At 36.2% G+C, this 22230-nt stretch overlaps 1 protein-coding gene and 1 long non-coding RNA gene across 2 annotated transcripts in view; both read left to right on the top strand.

Moving 5' to 3' along the window:
- Positions 1 to 22230, top strand: part of ZFAND3 (zinc finger AN1-type containing 3) — a 140087-nt gene that overhangs the window by 77479 nt on the left and 40378 nt on the right. The window contains exon 4 of the mRNA XM_021550485.4: positions 12415 to 12594. Coding sequence (XP_021406160.1) covers positions 12415 to 12594 — 180 coding nt within the window. The remainder of the gene's footprint in view (positions 1 to 12414; positions 12595 to 22230) is intronic.
- Positions 12601 to 17424, top strand: LOC146767977 (uncharacterized). The gene is made up of 2 exons (XR_014954413.1): positions 12601 to 16379; positions 16892 to 17424. It is a non-coding gene; the product is annotated as an uncharacterized LOC146767977 (long non-coding RNA).

Here is a 22230-nt window from a genome sequence, read left to right on the forward strand (position 1 = left end):
TTCTTTAATGGCCCCCAGTCATATGGAAGATGAGCATTTCTGGTGTCTTTGTTTTGTATGTCAGAAAGAGGATCAAAGGCAAGATTTTTATTGATTGCTTGAGATGGAAAGGATGGATTCAGTTACCGAGTTGCTTATGTTAAATTGTTAGCATTCAGGAACACACATAATCACAGGATATGATTATATGCAGGTACTTTTATTGAGAGCTCTGGGAATCAGGGATAGAGACCCAAATCTGACTCCGACATGGCTTTCGAGCGGAACATATTTTATATTCTATCATAATATAACCTACATACTAATTATTAAACTTACACTGTTCTATTGTATACATCGACATGAGTTTCTCGTGATTTTTCTTAGGCCCCTGACCATAGTTTCTCATGATTATTCTTACGATTAAACAGTAATTATATTTAATTACTAAACAATCATCACATCTAACAATTATATCATTTATCATGTACTAGCTACACAGGTGCAGTTCTAGCAAGGTATAAGGTCTTCATGTACCTATGGTATTTATTTTTTTTTTCTTTTCAGGGCCTACTAAGCTTAATTTTCCTTTTAAGCCTAAATCTCCATGATTTAAAAACCCTATTACTATCAAAATAATCAAATTTTCCCTAGCAGTAAAATTACTTATTCTAAAATTGATATACATAAAAATAGACTCTTCAGAAATGTCTTTACAGAAATAAGGAATCTTTTTTTCTGCTGAAGATTATTAGAATAGAAATCAGTGCAGGGAAGGAAGGTTTTGGAAAATGGAGCCTAATAGAACACCTCCCTCTGGTGGTAGATATTACAGTTCAGTCTGCTCTGTCACACCGTGACTGGAACTTCCATGGTGGCAATGCCACTGCTACTGAAGGGCTAGGAGAACTTTTTAAAAAGATAATTGAACTGCATATATAGTTTCCTCCCCCCTAGGTATGATGAGGGAAGTTTAGGCTGCTTGACCCCCTTCACTCTGAATTTGTTAGGTAATCCATGCTTTCTTCTCCCATCTTGCTGCTGGGATTTGTTAGATTTTGCCATTTTTGCTGGGCTGTAGAAATAGGCTCTGTGGATGTTGGTGCTTTAAGCAGGTAATCAGAACAGTATGCATGAAGCGGCTCCTAGCTTCTAGCAATCATTTGGCTCATTCTGAAAATTTAATTAATCTCTTAGTTTATTCATATTTAGCTGCTTGGTCTGAATTTCATGTGTCCATCCTCAGTTAGTTTCCAAAGTAATATCTGTAATTACTTGTACTTGAGCCACAATTAGCCACCTTAACTGGAGGAGAAGGGTTGCCGTTAACAGTTTTTCTTGTAAGGTATTCATGCCAAGAAACAGATTCTTTAAAAAAAAAATTTTATCAGCTGAATGGAGATGGGTTTAATCTATCAATCAGGCATTTGAGCTCCCAAAGAGGCTGTAGAATTGTTATTTATAGCTCTGTGTAGGCATAACAAGAATGCTTTAAAATGCTTCTTGAAGGCATATTTTAGTTCCTTGCTTTTCATGCCCATTACACTTCAGAAAGTGTAGCAAACTAGCCGAATGTGTGAAAATAACATTTTTGATCCTCCTTTTCCTAAACTTCTGTTTAGTAAGCATTTTATGATGGTTTTTCCTGTTGTTCTTTCACAGTATAGTGAAAACTGCTCTTATCCCCCCCCACCCCCAATCCAGACTGAACACTCAAAACACTTTCAGTTTTGTTTTGTATGTCATTAATAGAAGAACCTGTAAAACCTTGTAAATCTTCTCCAAGGCTCCAGTTGAAAAGCAAAAAATCTGGGACATTTTCATGAGTAGGAATCCTAATTCCTTGACTGTGACACTGTTAAACTCGGAGAAACAAAACTTCAGACATGGAGGACTGGCTACAGAAGCCTGTTTTTATGTGCAGGATCCCAACATTAGCAGCCTTTATATAATGTATTGTTTGAGGTCAGCACATCACTGCTCTGATCTGCAGGTTGGTGCTTTGCTACTGTAGACTCCCCTTTAAGGGATTCCACACCTATTGTGCCAGCTAACAACTGTTTGCAAGCCAGAGCTCTGAAAACACCACTGGTGAAAGGTTACTTTTCCATATCTGCACTAACTTGGAAGTGATAGCACAGGAATTCAGATCATATCAAATGATAAATCGGATAGGAGAAGCAAAAGGATTGTTTTCTTACACCTCTTTTATTGCACTTTGTTTTAATATGGAGATACAGACAGAAACAAGAGTGGGTGTTTTAGGAAATTTCAACAATAATCCTCTAGCACTGACAAGCAGAAGGATCACTTCATCATAAGAGATGCTTTAAATTCTCATGTCTTTGTTGCATAAAAATAAGGTAAGTTGAGGAATAGTGCATTTATCTGTGTTTTCCACTGAGGGAACAGGAATGCAACACTCCGAGGAGAGCAGGTTTTCCATTGCTTTTCTATACTTCTTTGGTTTCTTTGCATTAAAAGAAGCATCAATATCAAAATAGTCAGCATTTTTAAGGAAAAAAATTAAAAAAAAAACATTTAACAATCCACAAACTTCAGATAGTAACTCAATAGATAACTTTTTTGGTAGCCATTATGTACCAATTTCAAATGTTGAGATGTGTTCCAGATTTTTTATTTGGAACCAGTTGGGTAGTAATGAAAATTACTGTTGTCTTTGACTTACATTCAACATTTCTAATGCCTTCTTCTAAAAGACAGTTTTAATAAGAAATAAAGAAACTTTTATTAATTCAAAACTTCATCATGTTTTGTTACTCACAGAGGCCCAAGAAATGTTTATTTTATGTAGGCATTAAATGTCTGTGTCTGATATTTTTGTTCCTAAAGGACTGGGAAAGAAAATTTATATTTAAACTTTACTGAGAATAAGTGCTTAAGTACGAGCTTGGTGTATGAGCCATGGTGTTTCATAGTCAAAATTCAATGTAACATGATGGTTTGTGGCAACCACAACTAGGGAGAGTTCTCAATGTTTGAGCTTTGGGATTTATAAACCTAAATCAGGTTTTCTTTTCTTTGTCTTTGAGCTCTTGCTTTTTGTTGTTGGTTGGTTGTTGGTTTTTTTGTTGTTGTTGTTCTTTTTTGTTGTTTTTGTTTTGTTATTGTTGCTGGCAGGTTGAACACTGCTCTCCAGCATTTCTGTATGATTATAGAATGTGGTGGAGGAGATGGTAAGTGGTAGACTACAGCTACTTGCATTAAGCTTCTGGACTCCTTGCGTAGGTAATGAGCTCTGGAGCTTGAGACTAAGGCAGAAAGGTGTCAGATGAGATTCCATTGAGTGTTCTCACTTGTATGACTAAAACATTACTTCAGTTTTCTTCATATTATTTTAGATTGTTGAAGTTACAGAGTACTCATATAAACTCTAACCATTGCAAAGTTGTTGCCCCAACAAGTGAGGACTGTCAGACTGGGAGTTTCCTCTCCAGGCTTTCCTTTAGCTACTTTGTATGAAAGGCAGATGTATGAAAAGCAGATGTGTATTACAAGAAGAAACACCAGATTGCAGTAAGATTGAGAAGAGTGGGATGATTACCCTTTATACTTCATCATTCATTGCTTTGGTGGTAAAACCTAAATAGTGAAAAGATACTAAATCTTCCTTACAGACACACATTTCAAAGTGTTTGGTTGGTCTGGGAGAGTGAAGCCAGGAAATGGGAGTGCCTGCTCACCCTTTGCTTCCAGATCAGCCTCTGGGCTGTTCAAAGGAAAAGAATCTGTTAAATAAGTGATTCTGGGAGATGTTTTGAGAGTTTCATTATTGGTAGTTATTAAGGTGCCCTAACTGAAAATAAGGGCAAGGGAACTGATGAGTGGGTTACTACTAGGCAAGGTTTAATCTGCTGCAGAGGCCTTTGGTCCCTTGTGAAAATCCTGTCAATTTATGACATAGTCAAACATTTGAGAATGCTTGAAATATAAATGTGCTGTTATTGACAGAAAATGAGGCAAATGTACACGTTAATTGGAATTACATAAATTAGACTGGAGGAATTAATTAAAAAATAGTAGGCATGTGTCTTGAAATTGGAAGTTCTCTCTAGATATTGGAAAAGGCATGGTAAGGTGACTTGCAAGATAGCTCCAGTATAAGAAAAGCTAATTGAAACCGTCTGGTCGACAGCCAGTTGAATATGAGCCAGCAATGTGCCCTGGTGGCCAAGAAGGCCAATGGCATCCTGGCCTGCATTAGGAATTGTGTGACCAGCAGGAGTAGGGAGTTCATTCTTCCCCTGTACTCGGCGCTGGTGAGACTGCATCTTGAGTGCTGTGTCCAGTTCTGGGCCCCTCAGTTTAGGAAGGACATTGAGATGCTTGTGCATGTCCAGAGGAGGCAACGAGGCTGGTGAGGGAACACAAGCCCTGTGAGGAACATTTGAGGGAGTTGGGGTTGTTTAGCCTGGAGAAGAGGAGGCTTAGTATTGCTCTCTACAGCTTCCTGAAGGGAGACTGTAGACAGGTGGGGGTCAATCTCTTCCATTGGGCAGCAACTGACAGAACAAGAGGACACAGTCTCAAGCTATGTCAGGGAAGGTATAGGTTGGACATTAGGAAAAAAAAATCAGTGAAAGAATAATAAGGTATTGGAACTGTCTTCCCAGGGAGGTGGTGGAATCTCCATCTCTGGGTGTGTTTAAAAAAAGACTGGACTTGGCACTTGGTGCTATAGTCTAGTTGTGGTGTTAGGGCATAGGTTGGACTTGATGATCTTAGAGGTCTCTTCCAACCTCATTATTCTGTGATTCTGTGAAACATTTCTTTTATTAAAATAATAGCTCCTATGTGTTCAGAATAAATAGGAGTTGCAATTAAATTCAGTTAACAATCCTATTTTCAAGATCTCTCATTTATTATAAACACACATTGAAAAATTCACTTCATTAGTTTGTTTCATAGGACTTGCTGCTGTTGCAAAGTGCTTGGTTTATGGGTTCATGGGTCAGTTTCCTCCATCAAAACAAATGATTCTTCCCCTTTAGGTGCATAAGTTTTGATGTCTTATCCCTCTGAATTTAGTTCAAACTTGTACATTTACTGATTTGTTTAGCTACATGAAGGGATAGTAATACTGAAAGAATTCTAGTGATAAACATACCGAAATTTAGGAGAATAATAGAGGTGTGGGTTTTATGGGTTGTGGGGTGCTCTTAGTCAGTTTTATGCTTATGTTTTTAAGTGTCTTCTAGAATTGCCTTGTCTGTTGTAAAATGCCAACGTCACATGTTTTCCAAGTTGCCTTTGAAGGCAAATTCTGCAGTTCACTTAGATGTTTTCCCCAGGTACTTTTTGGAAATGTTGCCATGTTTAATTCTGTTATATCTCTGCTGTATTATCCTCAGATCATGTTAAATGTTCATTCATCTCAGTTGCCAGATGGGTCTTCAAATGGCTGCAGGATTTTACTTTTCCTTCCTGTTAAGTAGTGGAGTTCCTTGTCTTGTTTCTTGGAATCGGTAAAATTGTTGAGATTGCCATCTTTAGCAGAAGAGTGTGTAAGAGTCCTCGGCAAGTTGCCCACTGAGTAAGGTGTCTTACTAGTCCATTCTGGTATATGCCCTTCCTAATGAATACCCACTAAACATGTCATTGAAAAATATTTCTTGCAGTCATGATGGAGTGGTTTCTTTGTCTTCCTCAGTTACTTAAATTTCATGCTTTACCCTTGCATTGGTATATTACCAATATACTTTGATAGCAATTCAAGAATCCATAGAATGTCAATTATTTGGGTATTAAATTGTCTTCATGTCCTAGTTTTACCAGGTGCATGTGCTGTATAAACCAGCCTCTCATTGGTTTTAGGTTTTGGAATGTAACAGTGCCTTCAAGTAGAGCTTTCTAACTGTACCTATGTCACTACACAACACGCAAAAGCACGACGCGAGCCACTCTATTGCAAAGGTAAAAAGAGGAAGTTTTATTTCTGACTCCAACATTTATACTTTTCCAAATGTGACAGTCAATTGGAGGGTGACCATACCACCTTTCCAATAACACTGGACAAACCACCAGTACATCAAACCTCTCCGCCTCCACAGAGGAATGCAAAACAATACATTGTTTACAGAAAGTTGTGTGAGAAAGATTTCTACAAGAATGTAAACTCAGAAGGCAACATACGTGCTCTGTAATAAATTGAAGTATGCATGCTAACTGTGTACCTTGGTGATTCTTTTAACAGGAAATTTAAAGTGGATTGTTAAAATAGGAGTTTACTCTTCGTGGCTTCAGCATTTTGGATCCTGTAAAAGTCAATAATATTTATTCTTTTTTATGTTGGTGAGTTTTCTGGAATAATGAAAGTTTAGTTGGAATAATGTGAGCCTGCTGCTTTACGTAAGAATGGGAAATGTGACACCAGGGTACAGAAGTTTTCAGTGACCTTGTTCCTGGTCTGTACTGAAATAGCTACAGTAAGCAAATTGTCATTATCAGTCAGAGCAAGGAGTATTTGTTCTGTGGGGAAGCCACTCTCAAGGGATAATTTTTAGATTATAATGAAATTCCTATTTCATCAATTTAGGATTTCACAACTGCTTTGAAAATTATGGGATCATATGCTGTAAAAATGACAATTTTTCATGTCTGTCATGCAGTGTGTTATAAGCCTAGTTAATACATTTGCTGTAGATTAATTTGTACAAAACTGCATTTTCCCTCCTTAAAAACATGTCTGCATATATAATAATCTGGATCTTAAGTCAACGGTCACCTCTAACAATGTTATGCTTGTTGTCTTGATAGTCTTTGCTTATTAGCTATTCATGAATTTTCTTACTAAATAAAAGGCAAAATCTGATAGTCAAATCCAGAGGTTCCTGTGTAACTTTGGGGAAGAATCATTTTATTGAGTCCAAGGAAATAAGATTTATTACGGAATGTCATCTTTAAGCAAGGAGTGTCTTTTTAGAGAGAAAACAAGCTCAAAACACATCATCATCAGACTTCTCCCACCCATCAAAAACCCAACCAACCAAAACAAACAAAAAACTCTACAGCAAAACCCCCACCAAGCTAAATCCCCAAAATATTGATACATTGCAAAAGATTTACAAATAAAGCAGTGTTACATACCTTGACCCTTATTCCTGAGTGATAAATACATGTAATTGCAGCTTGTGTTGTCTGTTTGCCACCCTTGCAGATGCGTCTTTTTTATTTTGTCTTTGTAATGCTTCTCTGCTTATTTGAAGACAATTAAATGCTTATCAAAAACTCAATATATGCAATATGCAAAGCTCAGTGTTATTTAAAACTTACTAATAATGTGTTGCAATTTTAAAAAGTATAATCATAAGGGATAACTTAGCATAAAGTACTCATTTCAGTTTATCTTCATGAAGAACAGCTGAAAAAAAGAAAAAATGTTGTATTTATGAATAAAATCCCTAAGAGTTGAATAGCTTTCCTGTATCTTACATGCTCATAACTCTAAATAAATTAGTTTTACAGAAAATCAACTTTCTATTATTTTTACTGTTTTATTCTTTCAGTACTTTGTACTGTGAAAACGAGATCTGCTGATAGCTCATATAAGAATATACTGCAATTGTAATTTTGTACTTTGCAGTCGAATATATTTTATGTATATATTTATAAATATAATTTACTATAATTAATATGTACCTGTGATTCCTTTTTATGACTTTGTTTGTCACCTGTTAATGCAAATGCTTGTGTGTATTCTATGATGCATTCCCCTAATAGCCAGATATCTGTGTTTATTCTCCAAGTGGGCTAATGCATCTTTATGTCTGCATGTTATTTAAAAAGAAAAATGCTAAAACTTCTCTTTCCAAGTGGAGAGACCAGACCATTGCCAGACCATTATTGTACTTCATTCAATATGTACTGAAAGTGAAGGTTTTATCCATCTCAGCTTAATTTATTGTGCAAAAAAGTAGTTACATATGAATGGCACTTGAAATGCCTTCAGTAAGCTGTGAACCAGAGAAGTTAGGGAAAAGTTCTCAATAGGTAAATAAAATCTTTGGGCCTTTCAGTACTATTCCCTGGCTATATATGAACAGTTTCTCTGTTCTCAGTTCTGTGAAAGAAAAGAAAAGAAAAGAAAAGAAAAGAAAAGAAAAGAAAAGAAAAGAAAAGAAAAGAAAAGAAAAGAAAAGAAAAGAAAAGAAAAGAAAAGAAAAGAAAAGAAAAGAAAAGAAAAGAAAAGAAAAGAAAAGAAAAGAAAAGAAAAGAAGAAAAGAAAAGAAAAGAAAAGAAAAGAAGAAAAGAAAAGAAAAAAGACCCTAACTTAAAGATTTCACAATAGCAGTTTCAATGTCATAACATTTGTTACTTCCCATAGAGTACTCTCAGAAAGCAGTTTTTTAAATTGGGGAATTGTTTTCTAAGTAACTAGTTTGTTGTGTGCATTGGGATGCTAAGGGACTGGAGACATTTGATGTTATACTAACACATTAATTTATGCTCTGTAAAAGAACAAGTTGCTCTGGGGATAAAAACGACGATTGTGGATTTAATGCAGTGTAAGAAGCTAGCACTCTTCAAATAACCTTTTTGCTAGTTCACATTTCTATGTTATGGGAACTGCAGAATTGAAGAGTAAGGAAGTGTAATATTTCCTATCAGTTAAAATAATTATTTTAAAGACTCTGATTTTCTCCCCTTAGCATGCTGTTTACTCTGACAACTCTTCTATAACGTATTTGAATGAACTTTTTAATGAAACATCTGTTACAGGTCAGAGAATAGGAATTGTTTGCAACTTAGACTCTCAAAATAACCCAAAAGGAGATTTTTGGAGATGACATGGTTTCTTATGCCATAGCAGGAGTGCAGATGAAGAAATAGTCTGGCTTAGTGTTGAGTCATTTCATGTAATACTTTGACATGCCTGTCTTTTTCAGAAGAAAGGCTTTGTGATATGCTGATAATGTTCATACTTACAATTATCTTAGATTTTAACTGATTATAATCACAGCAGTTACCAGAAGCTGTGAAGGGTCATTTCCTGCTTAGTCACAGAGCCTTTAGTTAAGCAAAAGTTGAGAACTCAAGATTTTATTAGGTACTTTGTTGGATATTGATGGCTGAAGAAGGCTAGGTACTGGAAATGGGACTGTCTGGTCTCTTGTGTCACAGAATCAAGTATTTTAGGTGGTGGAAGGGGTTGGATGTCCTAAATATTTGTTCTTGAGGCAATGGATGAAATGAACATGCTGGAAAGATGGGGTCTTGCAGGTTGCTCACAGTAACCTGGTAACAGTAACGTGACAAATGAGCTTGAAAGTTTTAGGGCTGTGCAGAAGGTGTGATTTCGTGTGGCAACTCCAGTTTTATGGGCTAGAATCACAAGCTGTAAAAGCAATGGCTTTCACTATTAATGTTATCTTATTGATAAAAATGGGCAAAACATTGTCTTGCAAAAGAAGGTCTTACCTGAAGTCTGGAAATGAATGCAGCTTCTTGACTTCCTTTAGTCTAAACTATGAGAATTCGTTGTATATATAGAATATCAAATGTTTGAATCATGTCTGTCCATTCACATAGTCATTGTTTTGTTTACAAAGAAATACTAAGCAACAAAACAAAAATAATACTCTTAGTATTAATTCCCAGTGCATGAGAGCTCTGAGATATTCTGTTCTTGCTCAACTATTTGAGATACTGTGTGTGTAACTCTTGGACTCAACAAAGCAAAAGGATTTTGGAGCTTGAAGTAGCTGATAGCTGCTTATTTTTAGCATTTTCTTTACCAAGTAGTAATAGTTTATTGAATGCCTTACATGCATTTTATTGATAGATTTTTCCATCTACTATTTCCCCATATTTGCAGGAAAGAGCAAATTTTCTTGTCTTATTTTGATGCTGACTTCACCATATTGTTAACAACAGGATACTTTACAGTTTAACAAAAAAAACCCCACCACAGCCACCTGAAAAAGCCCCAGAAACCAAACCCACCAAACCTGAAGGCCGTGGAGAAAGGGAGACAATTTTGAGAGGAAAAAGAAAACTTATTTTGTAACAAATGGAGAAGGCTTGTATTAAAAATTGCAAAGATGCATTTCATTAACTAGGAATGGGCAGTGCAGGTTTCATGGTCTTTCGGTCACCCTTGTGCATTTTGGCACAGATTTTGCTAGTATAGTAAAAGTCTCAGGAAAACTTTTTTAAAAATTAAATTAAAGTGTTTCTCATGCCTTTCTAATTAAATAGAAACTTCTGTAGATGGTGATTAACGTCTTGCCAACTCTTGTTCTGGTTTTTCCTTGTTGAGATTATTAGGTGAGGTCATTGTTCTGTCAACAGAATTGCATTCTGATTTTAATCAGAATAAAGCTTACCTTTCAAAACTTGCCAGGGTCTTCCCTGTATCATGTGTGTATTTTTGTTTTATTTGTTAAGCAGTTAAAGCTTAACTGGATTTATTCAGGCTCAGCTCTCCTGGAAATACTGCCAGCTTTTATGGTACTTGAAGGAAGAGCAAGGTGATCTGCAAGTTATTTGTGTTAATGAGAGTCCTGGTTTACAGAAGCCAAATACTCCCCAATACATGGACAAAATACAAAGGCAAGCTTCAGTTACAGTTCTTGTGTTTGAGGTGCTTGGGATCATCAGTCTTAAGGCTTTTCTCAAGTACTCTTTTCTGTAATAAAGAAGGGGTGGGAGGTGTTCTTGGGTTCCACTCAACTGAGCAGGCTAAAACCTTTTTGAAAGTTAATTGATTTGTAGTCTGAGTAAAAGTTACTTCTGAACAGAGGGTCATGGGTTAACGGTGGCAGAGTGTTTCACTGCCATGGTGGATTTTGCTGCTGCAGCAGCTCTGAACTGTTAAAATTGCCACAGCTGCCTCATTGTGGCTGAAGCAGAAAAGTGTCTGAAGCCTTCTTGATTTCAGAAACATACAGATAAAATCCAGAAGCCCAGTTTGGGTTAAACTTTGTTGATACCTAGTGAGGCCTGAGTAGAACGTCTTCCTGAGTTCTGTAACTCATTCTTGACAAAAAGCTTCCCACTGGTTTTCTAGAGCTCTATTGTAGAGGTGGATGATTTCCTGTCTGCCACCTTCTCCTTCCTCATCCTCCCCCTCCTCCTCCCTGGCTTTGAGCCTGCTCCTCTCCTGTCTGGACTTCTGGCTGACTCTTCCACAGCAGAAGTTAGGCTTATTTTCTGGCAAATCACTTAAATCGTAAATCAACATTTAGGGACTGCTTGACTGTAGTGCTTCCCAATCCCAGTGAGTCATGTTGGCAACCTGTGTTTCTAACACATCATCATCTGCAAATATTTATAGACTGCTCTGTTTTCTTCTGTCATGACATAATAATAAGCAATGAAATATTGATTTATCTATGTATTATGTATTGAATAAATTCTACCCTTGTATGTAATTTAGAAAAAATGTACTTAGATACCAAGTGATGGTGCACTTCAGCTGTCTCTTTACAAGGAAGAGATGAGAGAACTAGATTCTAAGCAAACCAAAATTCACTTTGTTGGCAGGTATGCTTCCCAGAGTGTGCCAGACTGAAATCCAGTAGTGTAGCTGGTAGACTAATGCTATAAACAACCATATACCAGGACAGCAGATTTGGGAAGAAGCGTTCAGTGGGGAATTTGCACTTGAAAATATTTCCCCTCAAACCCAAATCTGGTTTGGAGGCAAGGTAAGCCAGAGGGTGACATTTGACAAACACATGGGATTTGGACTATGGAGGCAGTTGGGAGACAAGTGTTACTTGGCATTTGCTCATAAAAAAAGAGAACTTTGAAGCCAATTGTTTGCACAAATCTTCAGTGTATTTTAGTGATTTACCTTCCATACCTAACTTTCTGCTCTTAGATCAGTTAGCAACTTTTAGTGCCAGTGTTGGAAAGTGAAGGAAGGAGGAAATGCCCCAACCTTCTCCCCACCAGCTCCCAGACATTCCCTCCCAAATGCCCATCAAACCAGTGATGCAGAAGCAATCCCTCACCAGCTCTCCATGCTAACCTGGCACCGTAGCTGTGTACACTGGCTTTGCCAAAATTGTTGCTGATGGAATTTTGTATAATAGCAGTGAAAAGTGCAACATTCTTATAACACTGTACTACATACTTTGGTTCTTCTCTTACTGGATGTCTGCTCCCTTTATGTTTCTGTACATGCTTTGTGTAAACCCTTTAAAAAATGATACCTTGTGCTGTGGTAAGCTTTAAATGCTCTTGGATCGCTGGGGAAACAAGACCTTTGTATAATTTTGAAAACGTATTTTCTCCAACAAACAACTTTTAAGTCACTTTAAAAATTTGAAGACCACTGTTTGAGTTTATCAAAGTGATGATACCTCTGGCAATGTTTTGAGCTTATTTTTGTTGCATAGGGGTTTTTGCATGTAATTTGGTGATTAGACTGAGCAAGTGGTATGACATATTAAATCTTGGTTTTGATAGATTTCCAGAAGAAACAGCCAGACGATGACTCTACTCCCAGCACAAGCAACAGCCAGTCAGATTTGTTCTCTGGGGAAACGAACAGTGACAACAGCAATACCTCTCTAACCATGCAGGCCGCTAACTCCAACCAGCAACTTTTGACAGAACTGAATGTAACTTCACCGAGCAAAGAGGAATGTAAGTGCATGAGTCCTAAGTGAAAGCAAAGGAGGCATAACAAACATTTTGCTTTGTTCTTAGGTTTATCTTTTACTGACTTCCTCTGGAAGTTAATCGCCTGGATTTTGGGGTGAAGGGGAAGGTTAGAAGCTATTTACAAAATAGACATTGATGGATTTAACTGAAGAACAAACAGAGTTTTTAGCTAACTTTACATTTGATATATTTCATGTATATGTAAGCCATTTGATGTGTGGGAAAGAATTTAATTGTGAGAAACTCCTCACATTAATGATAAATTCATATGTATATTCTAGCATCAACACTAGTAGCTTGTGAAATCTGACTTTAAACATGTTGGTTTTTAATTACTGTAGTTGCACATAACACTTGATTGTAATGCATGTTGTCTAGACTGATACTTGCAAATAACTTGCTTCATGTGGTAATTTATCTATTCTTTCAAGACCTATCCTTTGTCTTTATTGAACTGTCAAGCAAAAATTCTCTCTGAAGGTAAGTTAGAATGCCTAGCAAACACAGTGAGATAAAACTGACTTTTAAATTATTCTTAACCTCTGTATAAAGTTCATCTTGCATCTGATATATTGAGTTGTAAAATCTGCATTCTACAACCTAAGCTCCAGTGTGTAATTTGTAGCTTCATTTTTCTCTAGTTTTAGATTTATTTTAGAAGGTTTATTTAATTTTAATAATTAAATTGTGGAGAGATAATAATTAATTATGGAGAGAAAACCCCTTGAGCTGAGATTACTTTAGGTTGTGGCTACTGAATACATCAGCACATTGCAAGAAAATGCTTGTTTTTCTGTAGGAAATCTACAATGGCTACTCTGGTTCTTCTGGAGCATTTAGGCAACTGCTAGAAATAACAATGTTGACAAGGCACTAGGACTAAAACATCTTGCTTTCAGTTGTGTTAAGTCTTTGCTTAGGGTGGTTTTGCTGAGTTGTCCAAGTATTCTGTTTATAGGTATGAAGAGTTTTTCATTATGCAGTTTGGCTGTGGACAAAGCATAAAATGTAATTTTGGGATTGTGGTGGTTTATTAGACTAACTAAAGTAAAACTTCTAAACTGTGAAGCTGTTACCTATCCATATTTGAGAATACTGTCAGAAATACAAGTGCTCAAATGTGACGAGTTCTTGTCGTAAGACTAATTTTGCTGTGTAACTCATGTCTCTGCTTTGGGTACACAGTTGGTGCTGACTACCCTTCCATGTTGTCCTTCTGTTCAGTGCTTCTTCAGGGAAAATTTTAGCCTGCAGTAAAAACAAGGCCTTAAAACAAGCTTTCTGGGGAATTCAGGAAAACATATTATGCTTCACCAACACATTTGGGTATTCACAATGCAGGGGACTTAGAGCACCTTGCTCGATTGCTAGCCAGTGTCATAGGGTGCTTCTGTAGTGTTTACTAGGTCAGCTTTTCTGAAAATTTGTTCAGGTAGAAATGAAACTGGTTTACAACAAAGTGTTCCTATTGTGACTGAGAAAGATTTGGTAAGTGGGAAGGTGATTACAGGAATTGGAAAGAAATTAAATAGTGTCCTTCTTCCTGAATTGCTGGGAGGTTGTGAGCATACACTGAACATGATGGATATAAGCAGTACTGCCTGAAGAGCATTTGAAAACATTGCCTATTAAAAAAAACTCTCTTTATGACTTCCTGCTGGGATGTTTTTAAGTGAAATGCAGTGGAGAGATTTATTTACAGCTCTGCCTGTTTCCACATCCCCACTACCTCTCTAATGAAGCTTAATATTATTTATCAGAAATAACTATGTACAGATGGAGATTTTCTGATGGATAATGACCTCATTGGGCAAGGTTCTTTCCTTTAATGAAGAATGCCCAGACTTAAATGTCTTTAAGATTTTAGTTTGAGGTTATCTTTCTCTGTGCAATATTTATTTATTTTGCAGCATGTTCTGTAAAGTATGCACTGCTGTTAGTACAGCTGTGTTCTTTAAAGTCTGATACTTCTCACTGCCATGTGATGACATACAGCTGTGTTCTGTTCTGAACAGAATTGAGGTAATTCACCAGAAATCAACTGTGTGGAATCACTATGGTAATCCTTATCCAAGTGTGGGAACAGTGATCTAATGGGGAAGGATCCTCATATTTCATTCTACTCACTTCTCTTTCCTTTCAAGATTTTGCGGAGAGTCTTACATCAAAGCATTTGCCACAATACTTAAGTCCACAGGGTAAACAAAGGGGACAAAATTGCAGCAAGTCATTTAGGCAATTAAAGTCATGTTACAACTGAAGAAAACCATAGAAATCACATGTGGCAAGATTCATACTCTGTATCAGAGAAAGGGAAAGGGTTTTTGTACTTGTTTTTAAATAGCTATTTCCTTTTTATCACAGAATTAATTATATAGGAGAAAATTCCTTGAACTATATTTTGCAGTTCAGTTTGACAATGTGCAAGTATTTGTGTGGTTTTTTTGTTACTGTTTTGATTTATGTTACCTACCACAATGGCTGATGTGCCTTCTCTCTCCCTTACAGGTGAATATATTTAATAGTCAATATTATAGATAATATTATATTTACAGTCAACAAAAATGTGACAAAGAAATTTTTACCCAGTAGTTTTCAGTATTATTTACAGTCAAAAAAATGTGTTAAAAATTTTTACCCAGAGACAATGACACAAGCTCAGTAATTTTTTTGCCCTCGTTCACATGTGTTTGATCTTTTATGATCTATTACTAATCATTATTTTTTTAAAATTCTGTTGAAATTGGTGAGGGAGGAATTCTGTGGTATTTTTTTTTCCCCTTCACATATACTTCTTGAGTTGCCTGTTTCTATCCAAAACTTTCAGGTCTCACCAGTTGCAGTAAATTTTCTGAAATAAACTTGCAGACAAAGAGTAATATTGATATTGGTATAGCTCTAGTTAGTCTAGAGCTGCATGGATTTTACTGATCCATTTCTTAACAGGTAGTTAAATCACTCTAATTTTTGTTCTGCTGCTGCTTTATGTGCAGGTAAGTTTAATCTGTTCACACTTTTCCTTCCATCTCCTCCTTTCATTTAGGAGCTCCTAATGGTAGTTATTTCAGCATCAGTCACTGTATCAGCCAGTTCCTCTGTCAAAGTTTTCCTTTTCATATTGGGTGGGCAAGGTTTTTGACAGGGAAAAAATGGGTTTGACAATGGCCCTCACTTCTCTATGTCCTTACCTTCACCCACCAACATTATTAAAAAAAAAAAAAAGCCGCTTATTAAGCAAGGTTCTATGTATTTTGGTAGAGAAAAGGTCACACTGTACATGGAATAATTTTGCTTAGTTTCAGGCCTTCAATGCTTTCTTTGGGGCTGTCACATCATTTTTCTGTCACTGTATGAGCAGAGCTAAAGCTGGTTCTGTGCAAGTTTGAAATTAACTGTGTTGTTATATGACAGGAGAAATGTCAATGTGAAGAAAACTGACTCTGGCAGCTTGATCAGATTTGGTATTTCAGTAGTTTTTAGCTTTGGCTGACAGGATTTTATTTTAATTGTGTGCTTAACTTTTCTTGGCCTTCTTGAATAGCAAAAAACAATTGAGAAAAGGGACAAAAGGAATAGCTGCTGTTTCTAAAAATGTTAAATGCTCTTCATTTCTGTGTTGAAGAATTTATAAGAAGATAAACTAAGATCTGAGCTACTGCTGTGAATGTCAGAAAATATATTGGAGATTTCAGCCCAGAAAGATTGTGATGATCACTGGCCGCACCTTACCTCTCTGTGTGCTGAATTTTAGATGCCCAGACACAAAGGTATTTCATGACTGGATGTCTCTAAATTTTGGCTAGTTTCTGTATACCCTTCAGAATTTAAGCCATTGTATATCACAACTAAAACACCTTTGTCTTGAACATTTAAATTTGCAAGATAAGGTTAGAAAATGCTTTATAACATAATTTATTTTATTAAGCATTTGTGTGCAGTAGAAGCACTGAAATACCCCCAGTTATGGAGTAATTTTAGTGAAGTTAGTGTATATTAAGTGTATTCGTCCTGAGACAGAGATGCAGTAGGCTTCTTTAAGACATACTGGGCAGAAACGTGAGAGATTGTTTTTCCTACTGCACCTATTGGATGTTTGTACTGTGAATTTTATTGCTTGTTGAAGCATGACTGTGTAAAAAGCCACATAGGCTATAGCACTCAAAAAGTAATGGTATTTTTTCTCTTTGGAATAAAATAAAAATATATGTCATTTTTTTACACATAACTTCGTGAAAAATGGCTAAACCAAGTACATTCTTTCTTTGCTTCTTTTTTGCAGAACAGTCCTTTCTCTGACACTACGCAAAAGGTTTCTAACAATTTATTACAGCTTCATGGTTTTTGTATTTTGCTTGAGTTTGTGAGTAGAGTTCTAGATGACAGCTTTGCTATGTATGCTGTGAAAATACTTCACATTTTGAGTTATTATGATGACATCCCTAACTTCAATTTGTGCTTTTTAAGGAGAGTGATTTTTTAAATGACAGTTGTACTTGGATATTATTAATTTATATTTTTTTAAATTACCTGACTTCGAGAATTCAGTAGGAGTCAGTTTTGTACTTCCTTTCTTCATTTATTTTGGGGTTTTTTTCAGGGTTTTTTGGTTTTTTGGGTTTTTTTTTTGTTTTTTTTTTTTTCTGGGGGGTGGGGGCTGGTTTTTTGCTTTGTTTTGGGTTTGGTTTGTTTTTTTCCTAATTGAGTTAATGAGGAACTTTGCTCTCTGGCTCATCTCTGACTAAAGGTTACATGCATATCCACTTCTGTAACTAGTAAATGTATAAACAGACCAAGCTAGCTGCCTGGTTTTGTCTTGCTCGTCAAAAATGGTTGTAGAAAGTAATTTGCTTTGTTAATAACCTGATTTATTCTCAATAATACCAATGTATATGTTTTTATCTGATTCAAAAAAAATGCAGTAACTGGTAAAATTGTGCTGGGCTACAATGAAGCCTATGTGACCCATGTGACCCAGTATTAAATTAAACTTACACCCAAACATAACTGAGAAACATGGGTGATGGTGAATAATTCTAATTTTCTTTCTCAACTCACAAGATTGTCATGTGCTTTTTCTCATTGTAGTCAATTTTGTGTCTTGTATCAAAGCAAGAGTGGAGACATCTCTAATACAAGATATTCACCTGTCTGGTTTTTGATGTAATAGGCATCTTTGGGTTTCTGTGCCACAGAACAAGAACTAGCTATTTTCTCAGGCTCTTGCTTTTATTAAATTAGATAACAGTAAAAGTTGTTTTACATTGTCTGGGATTTTTTTTGTTGTTTTTTGTTGGGTTTTTTGTTTTTTGTTTTGTTTTGTTTTGTTTTTGTTTTGTTTTGGGTTTTTTTTTGTGTTTTTTTTTGTTTAGCCATATTTTCATTAGAACCAATTTACAAATAGTCTTTTGTTACTGAATTTAATGTTAAAATTAACTAAGTCAGATTTTTAATTTGATTATCATTGAGTATGATTTTTTAAAAATATTTATCACAAAATACATATATTTCAATATCAATGCAAGCACTTTTTTTTCTGAGAATTTGTAAGAATGCTTTCAAATGTAAAACCATATTGAGTTGTGGGCCATTTCTTTTGAGAAATGCCACCAGTATTACGTGCCAGTACAGGACATAAAGGCAGTTAGAAATTTGAATAAGAAGTGTCATTATCATCTTTTCTTCAGTGAAGAATCTTTACATAAGTTTCCATCTATTCCATATAGTCTCCATTTCATATAAAGAACATATCTATGTTTTCTGACAAGCAAAGGTCTGGCACAAAGATTTATGAAATGAGCACATCTTTCTACATCTGTGGCATGATAATTTTGAAACATAATGAAGACTAGGGATGTTATACCACTGTTAATTGTTCCTTCTGATTTATAGTTACTTCACATGCAGAATAGACAGTGGTATCCTAGGGTCCCATTTATTAGTGTGAAAGGACCCCATGGAACACAAAATAGAAACACAAACCACATTGGAAAAATGTGGGTTAGAGCTGCACAGCTATTGAGGTTAAATAAAATTGTTTATAAAAATATTATTTAACTGCTGGTTTCAAAAGCACATTTTACAGTTCAACTTACACCTATGAACTAGGAGAATATAATGTCTATTACTGAGGAAAAGCAGGTAACCAATTGAGACAATAGTAGGGAAGAAGGTGGAATCTGAATCCTGTCTCCCTTTACTTCATTATAGTTGTTAAATTTACCATCTATTCAGCAACAAAGCAATCCTGGTTTCATTTCCTTGTTCAAAAGCTTCATGCAGACAAAAATCCACAAAAATACCTAAAGGCTGATTTGTAAAATTAGATTTTAAAAAATATTTTTATGTGATATAATCCTCTTATCTGTGTAGTAATGACATCACTTAGATGATCATGCATCTTGCCCGTTCTGCAGCAAATAAGCAGTTTTTCATTGTTGTAAAGTTCTTCAGCCTTTTTTCCTTAAAGATAATATAGTCTGTCTGTGCAGACTGAACTTGGAGATTTATTTTTCTGTTTGTTTATGTGTTAGTGCTCATAATCAATGACTGTCTTCAGACTCAGTTTTGTAGATTAATTAGATGATGTCTCTCCCAGTTCAGCAAATGTACAACTAGGTTACTGGTTTGGACAAGTTTCCCAAGTTGGGCTCCTTCCTGTATTGCAAACAGCCATGAAATTGTTCCTGTGCTGGCACCACTGTCCAAGGAAATTCAGCTCTTACTTACTACCTTGTTCCAGCCTGTTGCATTCAAGGGGTCAGTGTGGCTTATCTGGGTATGAACCATCACAGTACCAAAAGCTCAGAGAGGAGTTCCTCTGTCCATATGTTGCTGTGATCAAATGTTACCGAGCTTCAGGCTCTTTATTTTTCATGTTTGTTCATTATCTGGCTTGCAGTTTTTGTGGCATCTGAAGTTGTTTCAAATTATTACTGTAATTTAGACTTTTTACGCATGTGTTAACTTAGTTTTGCTCCCTTCTGTGTCTCTTTCTCTGCACAGTGTGCTTCCGAGTGCTGTTCAAACCCACCTGATGCATGTCCTCTGGGTTCAGACTTAGTGGTTCTTCAAATAGCAAGGAGAGGGGGTTAAACAGCCTAGTGCTGAACTTTTTTCCTGCATAGGAGGCTCTGACTGAGTGGAGTCATTTCACTTTACAGACTTCAGGAAGGGGAAACAAGTTGCCCTGACTCAGAGATGTCCTCAGGACAAATACTGCTTGGCAGCAGTTTTCATAGTTCAGAAAGGGAGATGGACAATGCAGAAGGGCATTCCAAAAGACAATTTAAACATACAGAATTTAGAATAGTCTACAATAGTAAATAATAGCAATATTAATGTATCCATAGAAATATAAGCAATATATAAAATTTTGCTACTTTGGATAATTAGAGAAATTAGGTTTTAATCTGTTTTTCTAATCAATATATTTTGAGTACAGCTAACAGTAAGTTACAGAACACTGTGGATATCAGAAGCCAAAAACATAGTAACTACATTAATAAGACCTATTGTATTAATATATGATAAGGTTCAAATTATCTTGTTTTGCCCATTGTTAATTCTATGTTTGAATTTGCAAACATGAGGATTCGCAAAATTCCTACAATACTTCAAATTTCTTCAGTAGCTTTTAGTATTTTTGCATTTATAATCATCTTCTCTTGGGATTACATTATCCCTGGGCAGTGACTGCTTTTGTTTGAAAGAGGAGTTGCAAATGTCAGAAACCATACACTGTGAGAAATAGGAGCAGAAGCTGTTGTGTTATCTGTTAATTGGATATAGAGTTGAAAGATATTTCTTTTCTTCCATTTTAATGTCTTGTTTGTGCTGAGCAAAAAGAGCTCTACAGCCTTGTGGGTTATGTTAGAAGCTAGACACGTGTGTCCTTTCACTGTGCACTGAAGTGTTCTATGTAGCATAGTTAAATAACATTGAAAAAATTACTTTTTTTGGTAATGAAAATGGAGATATATCCTGAATCATGTGAAGTTATAAGCCTACCTTTGTGAATAGCCAAGATAGACTGGTGTTCTGTTGTTATGACTTCCCTTTTTCACACACAAAATTTTTATCAAAGCGTTGAGAAATACAGTGTCCTGTTTCAAACAATATAAAGATGACAGAATTAACAGTTATGTATACCAAAAGATTCCATGTAGTGCCTTCCACATGGAACTGCACAGCCAAGGCCACAGTACTGAATTATGCATGACATTTTTAATGGTGGAACAAAAGGAGTAGCAGAAGGAAATTCAGCAAAGTACGTGCTGACTTCACTGGTTATTAGGCACTAGTGCCTATACATGCAAATCCCAAGATACTCTTTATTGAAACTCTGGTGCTGTGCTATACAAATCAAAGCTGTATGAAAGTCATACCTAATGAGGGAAGAATAAATAACAGGAAAACTCTGACAAAGGGAAGTGCAGAATGCATACCGACTTATTGTACTTTAGAGAGTGAGAAATAAAGTTCTTACATTTGGCTGGATGCTGAAGGTATCAGCTACTGTAAATATTTACTTTACAATAATTGAAAGGATTAGTCTTATTTGTTAGTCCACAGTGATGATGCCTCTCACTGTCTATTCAGTGAAAACTGGGAGAATATAACTAAAATTATTTACAGAAGAGCTGCTGCATTTTAAGAGGAGCTTCATCTGAAGTCAGTTCATTGAAATTCTGTACCCTGTTAAATTTATTGCTTACACACATTTTATATTGAAGCCAAATACTTGGTGTCTGAAAGTAGAGACTGACTTAACAGACCTGCTCTGTAGGTTTTTGAATATGCAGAAGGTTTCACTGAAAAAACTTTGTAAGGATTCTGTTTCAGTATTGATTTTCTTCCCCAAATTCCCCAACCGCTACACTAAGCATTTCTGAGCCTTTGGCAATAGTAGTACTAACATAGATCAAGATAACTTCTTCTAGGCCAGAATATAAAAAAATTTGAAAATATTATGTTGTAAAAAATTATTTCTGCTTACTTGACCCTTTCTGGTTTTTGAGAAGAGGTTGCTGCTTGTCAATGCTGTCAGACTTGAAGCCAGCACCACTTTGGTGATACCAGGATGCTTGATCCATCCATGCAGGATGTTGTATTTTTGCCTAGGAAAGGACCCACCCCAGGACTCCCAGTCCTCTTCACTTCTCATATACAGACTTGACCCTGCATAGAGGTCCCCACCACTCCCCTCCCCTTACTTGTGCAGTTCAGCCATTTCTCACCAACTCCCTCCTTACCAGCCTGGAGAATCCAGCAGTGCCTTGCAACACTGTCTGTAACATCTGCCAACCACTTATGTTGTTGCCTGTCACAAGCAGCAATTTCTTATGTCAGGTTCAACAGTTTTCCATGTCTTGATGCTTCCCTTAACCTCTGACCAGGTCCTGATGAGTGCCCTTAGTGTTGGCCTGCAGGCTAAGAACTGGCTTCTTGACCATTGTAACCACCTATTATAAGATTACTCATCGCACAGATGTGAAATGGTGTGTGTTACTGGAGGAACTTGTTGGGAGAACAATAAACTCATCAAGTTTATTGGTCCTTCTCTGGAAAATTGAGAGTGTAAAACTCTGTTCCCAAGTTGACTTCATTGAAATCAAATGC

The sequence above is a fragment of the Lonchura striata genome, chromosome 3 (genome assembly GCF_050655825.1).
Source record: "Lonchura striata isolate lonStrDom1 chromosome 3, ASM5065582v1, whole genome shotgun sequence".
NCBI classification, from domain to species: Eukaryota; Metazoa; Chordata; class Aves; order Passeriformes; family Estrildidae; genus Lonchura; species Lonchura striata.